General features: G+C 37.5%; 1 protein-coding gene across 1 annotated transcript; it reads left to right on the top strand.

Annotated features, from left to right (window-relative positions):
* The first annotated feature begins 462 nt into the window (after positions 1–462).
* Positions 463–4,370, top strand: LOC112519581 (receptor-like protein kinase HAIKU2). Its single transcript, XM_025127779.1, has 3 exons — positions 463–1,015; positions 1,349–3,454; positions 3,590–4,370. The coding sequence occupies exons 1-3, from the start codon at positions 553–555 to the stop codon at positions 3,985–3,987; spliced, it is 2,967 nt and encodes a 988-aa protein (XP_024983547.1). The 5' UTR covers positions 463–552; the 3' UTR covers positions 3,988–4,370.
* The last annotated feature ends 1,926 nt before the right edge of the window (positions 4,371–6,296 follow it).

Below are 6,296 nucleotides of genomic sequence, written 5' to 3'. Positions count from 1 at the left end.
CCAAATACAAGACAGGTTCCAGTTCGATCCCGTCTGCCACTCATCTCTACTGCTTAGTAAGCCAAAAAAATCTACCTTTTACTGATCTCTTTAGAGGTGAAACCTCTATAAAACCAATTAAGATTAGTATCAGTAATCAACTTTTTACTCAAATATTATTTATTAAAAATATTATATTTTTTAGGCCAATTAATTGAATTAAAAATAACAAATAAAAAGGGTCAAACAAATAAGTGAAAAAGTGATCATATGATAGTGTCTTAATTAAATATATTCTTCTAGAACAAATAAATTAAAGATTCTAGAAGTGGAAAATACTATAAAGAACAACCAATTATAGATACAGTTTCTGTAAATCTTTTTTCGCAACTGTTTTAACCAACTTATAACGCTGTAACTAACGTCCGTTAACTACATGTTGCCAACGCCGTTATCCTCATCCATTTGAACACCACCCATATCTTAAATACGCCCATTTCCAAAGTCGGTTTCCAAACGACGACGAAAAAAAAAATAAAAAATATATATATATATCCTCCGCATCTCGCTACCATGTCGCCGGCGACCGCCGTCCGGAGAAATCACTTATTCATGCTTCTCTTCATCGGATTTATCTCTTGTGCTAAGTCTGATGAACTTCAACACCTATTGAATCTGAAAACTAGCTTGGCGGAATCAAACACGAGCGTTTTTGATTCATGGAGATCCACTGATTCGGTTTGTAACTTTACTGGAATCACTTGTGATGATACTGGATCGTTTGTCAGAGAAATCGAGCTCTCGAGACAGAATCTTAGAGGTTCGATTCCTTTCGATTCCGTATGTCAACTACAATCGTTGGAAAAGCTTTCTTTAGGTTTTAATTATTTGCACGGAAGCGTAACAGAAGACCTCAACAAATGCTCCAAGTTGAGTTATCTTGATCTCGGAAACAATTTCTTCTCCGGTGTTATCCCTGATATATCTTCCATGAAAGGATTGTTGTATCTCTACGTGAATTCCAGCGGATTTTCAGGTACTTGTGTTTTCTTCTTTACTTTGATAGAAATGGTTGGTAATTTTGTTGTGTTTTCGAAGTGGTTAACGAATTTGCTGAATGGATGGTAACTTAATTATCGTTCTACACATTTTTCTTACTTGTTATGAATTAGTTAACGAATTTGCAGAAATGGATGATAAATTTTTGTTCTGCAAATTAATGTTGCAATTAAATTTGCTACTGGTTTTTTAGTTTGTTATGAATTGAGCGAATTTGCGGAAATGGATGATAAATTATTGCTCTGGATATTTATGTTGCAATTAATTTTTTTATTGATTTTTAGTTTGTTATGAAATTGTGAATTCTCAGGAACTTTCCCGTGGGATTCATTGGAGAACATGATGGACTTGATCGTGCTGAGTGTAGGGGACAATCCCTTTGATCAAACTCCGTTCCCAAATCAAGTTTTGAAGCTGCTTAAATTGAATTGGTTGTACATGGCGAATTGCAGCATTGGAGGTGAGATTCCAGCAGGTATTGGGGGTCTTACGGAGCTTATTAATTTCGAGCTTTCAAGCAATTACATCACCGGAGAGATTCCACATGAAATCAACAAGCTAGGGAAGTTATGGCAGCTTGAGCTTTTCGCTAACAACCTGACCGGAAAACTTCCTGTTGGATTTCGTAACTTAACGAACCTCCAGTTCTTTGATGCTTCCACCAACTATCTCGAAGGTGATCTTTCTGAGATAAGGTTTCTTAGTCAGCTTAAAAGCTTACAGTTGTTTGAAAACCAGTTCTCCGGTAAGTTTCCGCCGGAGATAGGAGAGTTCAAGCAACTGATGAACTTGTCATTGTACCGGAACCAGCTCACCGGAACACTTCCTCAGAATCTCGGTTCCTGGTCTGACTTCAACTTCATTGACGTATCCGAAAATTACCTCACCGGACCGATTCCTCCCGATATGTGTAAGAACGGGAAGATGACGGAGCTCCTGATGCTTCAGAACAATTTCTCCGGCGAGATCCCGTCAAGTTATGCTGACTGTAAGACGCTAACCCGGTTTCGTGTGAGCAACAACATGCTTTCCGGCGTTGTACCCAGTGGAATATGGGGGCTTCCGAGTGCTGAGATTATTGACATTGAGATGAACAATTTAGAGGGGAGTATTACGTCGGATATAGAGAATGCAAAAACCTTGGGGCAGATATTTGCTGCCCACAATCGATTATCCGGCGAATTACCACCGGAGATTTCAAAGGCTACATCCTTGAATATGATCGATTTAAGTCACAACCAATTTTCCGGTAAAATCCCGGCTACAATTGGAGAATTAAGCCAACTGGGCAGGCTTCATTTAGATAATAACAAGTTCACCGGCGAAATACCCAAATCGCTACGCTCTTGTGGTTCTCTCAGTGACATAAACATGGCTTATAATTCGCTTTCCGGCCAAATCCCGGCCGCTTTAGGGTGGTTACCGACGCTTAACTCATTAAATCTGTCCTCGAATCAACTTTCCGGTCAAATTCCCATTAGTCTGTCCTCTCTGAGGCTAAGTCTTTTCGACCTATCCCACAACAGATTGGCCGGTGCAATCCCTGAATCTCTTTCTATTGAGGCATACAATGGAAGCTTTGCCGGAAATCCTGGCCTTTGCAGCCAAAAAGTGAAGTATTTCCGGCCATGTTCTTCAGATTCCGGTGGAGTATCACGGCAAATTGGGACACTAATCACTTGCTTCTCAATTGGATCAGCTGTCGTTCTCGTCTTGCTTGCATACTACTGTTACGTGAAGAACGAGAGTCGAAAAGATCATCAATCCCGTTCGTTGAAAGATGATTCATGGAATGTGAAATCGTTCCATGTCTTGAGCTTCATCGAAGATGACATTATTGATTCAATCAAAGAAGAGAATATGATTGGGAAAGGTGGGTCCGGAGAAGTCTACCGAGTCTCGCTCAAAAATGGGGTCGAAGTGGCCGTAAAACACATATGGAATTCCGATTCTTGTTGCCGGAAAAAGTCAGGAAGTCAAACACCGATGCTAGGAAAGCAATTCGGCGGCCAAAAGTCATCGGAGTTTGCCGCGGAGGTGGAAACGTTGAGCTCGATAAGGCATGTAAACGTGGTGAAATTATACTGTAGTATCACTAGCGAAGACTCGAGCTTGTTGGTATACGAGTATTTGCCGAACGGGAGTTTGTGGGATCGGTTGCATTCGAGTAAGAAACTCGGGCTCGATTGGTACGCAAGGTACGAAATAGCGGTTGGAGCTGCAAAAGGTTTGGAGTATTTGCATCATGGATGTGAAAGACCAGTGATTCATAGAGATGTTAAGTCTAGTAACATACTCTTGGACGAGCATTTGAAGCCAAGAATTGCTGATTTTGGGCTTGCAAAGGTGGTTCAGACCGATAGCACTGGTGGCTCGACTCATGTCATTGCCGGAACACACGGTTACATGGCTCCGGGTAACCCCTTTATCCCACTACTAGTCTATGAAAGCATCTGTTGGTTCTTGGATCTACTCCACGCCAGTTATGGTGTCGTTTTTTACATCGTTACATAGATAATTACTAATGAGATTTGGCATGTTTATTGTACAGAATACGGGTACACATACAAAGTGAACGAAAAGAGCGACGTGTATAGCTTCGGGGTGGTGTTAATGGAGCTTGTGACAGGCAAAAAGCCGATGGAGGCCGAATTCGGAGAAAATAAGGACATTGTTTATTGGGTATGCAGTAAACTGAAAACAAAAGAAAGCGTGTTAAGCCTCGTGGATTCGAGCATCCACGAAGGTTTTAAGGAGGAAACAATCAAGGTGTTGAAGATCGCGATTATGTGCACGAGTAGGCTACCGGCCCTCAGGCCGACGATGAGAGCAGTGGTTAAGATGTTAGAGGAAGCTCAACCATGTAAATTAGTAGGCATAATCGTGAGTAAAGACGACGATGGGAAAAAGGAGAGAGACAAAAGCTTTTCCACGAATGTACTACTGTAACGTCATTAGGGCTTCTCCTTATTGGCCGTTAGTTTGAGTCTCCTCAAGGCCAAAAGGGATTTTCTGGCTGTTTATCTTCAGGGTCCTGACTGTTATCTTTAGGGTCCTATAAAATTAATCGAGGTACGAGAAAAGCCGATCTCATCACTCATGATTAAAAGAAACAAACTATCATGAAGAATATATACATACATAATTAGTGTATCTAGAGGCAGATACCCTTTTTGTAATATAATAGCTAGACAAACAAGTGTAATGGTTTGTGAGGCTATTTGTATGTCTCATGCACATCTTTGGTAAACAAATTAATATGTTATGTTGTTTACCATATGTGATGTAATATATGACTATACATATAATAATAAAGACTTCTTCAAAGGCTATTATAAGAAGTGGTAAAATATTTGAGAAGTAATAAGTGATCCTAACCATTTTTACGGTCAAGATCTTATTTGAGTGGTCAATAATTGCGTCTTTGATTGGTTAAAAATTGCGGCTATGTGAAAAATAAAGGGGATAGTTTTGTAACTTTTACAAATAGAAGACAAACGGGTTCATATATGAACCTATGTGATTCACATATGCATTATTTTAATTGATTCACATATAAACTCTTGTGATTCACTTATTAACTAATTCATACGCGAACTCGTGTGATTCACATATGAAGTAGTTAACTGATTTACATATGAATCTGTTAAATAGTCCATATATGAACTAATTAACGGATTCACATATGGACATATAGTTTATATATGAATCACATGAGTTCACTTATGAACCCGTTTTCCGCTTATTTGTAAAAGTTACGAAACTATCCTCCATCTTCCGCATACCCATGCAAGGAATTATCTGGTGATTCACGGTTAAAGCCACAAATATTGACTAGATAAAAATGTTTCTTTATTTCCCAAATATCTACCACTTCTCAAGTGAACATTTCTCTAAAAATTATATTCTAAAGTTTATTTTAGTGGTTGAAACTCAAATGTATGAGAATTTGGTAAATTAAAACGTATTTTATGGTAGAAGATTATAAAATAAATGAATTTTGAAAAGAAAAAAAAAAAAAAAGAAGGCCAAGGACCAGTTATGTAAGTGGTTAGATCAGATGCTATCGATTATAGATTTTCGATAAACGAAGGAGACTTTGTTTTTAAAACCCTTCAACGGGATCCGGTTAAGACCCAACTAGGAATCAAGTTGAGGCCATGGATGTAGGAGAGAGAGCCAATTGGATGACGACAGAAATACACATAAAATGCCCACCAAGTGTTTGATAAAATATCAAAAGAAGCCAGCTTTGAATCACCGACCCCAATCAATTAAATTCATATTTGGATTCTGATGAAAATGATGAGATATGGAAGAATGATGTGTATATGGTAGTTGTCTCTTTGCATTCACTTGCAATAAACACATTAATTAATAATGTATTTGGAAAAGGGGTGACATTTGTTTTGTTTTTTCTAGTGTCCTTTTCCATTGCATTTACTTTTGTGTATATATATATATATATGTGTGTACACGATTGAATAGTCTTTTTTGTAGTTATCGATGAGGTAATGAGTGTAATCACAGTCAAAATATCTCTTATAAAATTTTAAGTCCTAAAGTTCGAACCAACATTTTTTGAAATTTGTAGCTTCTGTTTAGCTTAGAATTGTATAACGAAACTTGGCTTAAGAAATTAATTTTCGTAGCTAGACATTGTAAATCTTTACACTGAAAGTTTATGATATTTTTTTTAACTATTAAAAATATTGTATTCATCCCTTGACAATATTTACGCTTTAACATATGTTTATGGTTGACCTTTGGGACAAAAAGCACATGCGCACACACACATACACACACATATGTGTAAAAGCGAATGATCATGTGAAAAGTAAAGTTAAGGTGAGAAGTGTAAGAAAGGATCTGGACCCTTGATTACCTTTAATCTCAAACTCACCCATGACTCACGTTTGATACAAGATTGATCTGGTGCATCTTAATGTATCTCATCCTAATGTGCATCCAATGGTGGAGATCATTTCTTACGCTTTTCACCTTAACTCTATTCCTCACCGAAGCCCATATATATATATATATATATATATATATATATATAGGTTGGTTCAAATAGAAACCAACCATATGGTACAAACTATGGAAACCGATCTTGACCAATCACATTCTTTCTTCACTTTAGGTTCAAATCTAATTTAAAAATTAATGATAAGGGTAATTTGATAATTCAATCTTTTTGTAACCCCCAATAATTAATTGGGAGTTACAAATCTTAAAAGATACATCTAATTGTTCAT

This window comes from Cynara cardunculus, assembly GCF_001531365.2.
Source record: "Cynara cardunculus var. scolymus isolate 2C chromosome LG 10, CcrdV1, whole genome shotgun sequence".
In the NCBI taxonomy this organism is placed as follows: Eukaryota; Viridiplantae; Streptophyta; class Magnoliopsida; order Asterales; family Asteraceae; genus Cynara; species Cynara cardunculus.
The sequence above is the reverse complement of the archived record's forward strand: the minus strand, read 5'-3'. Positions and strand labels throughout refer to the sequence as shown.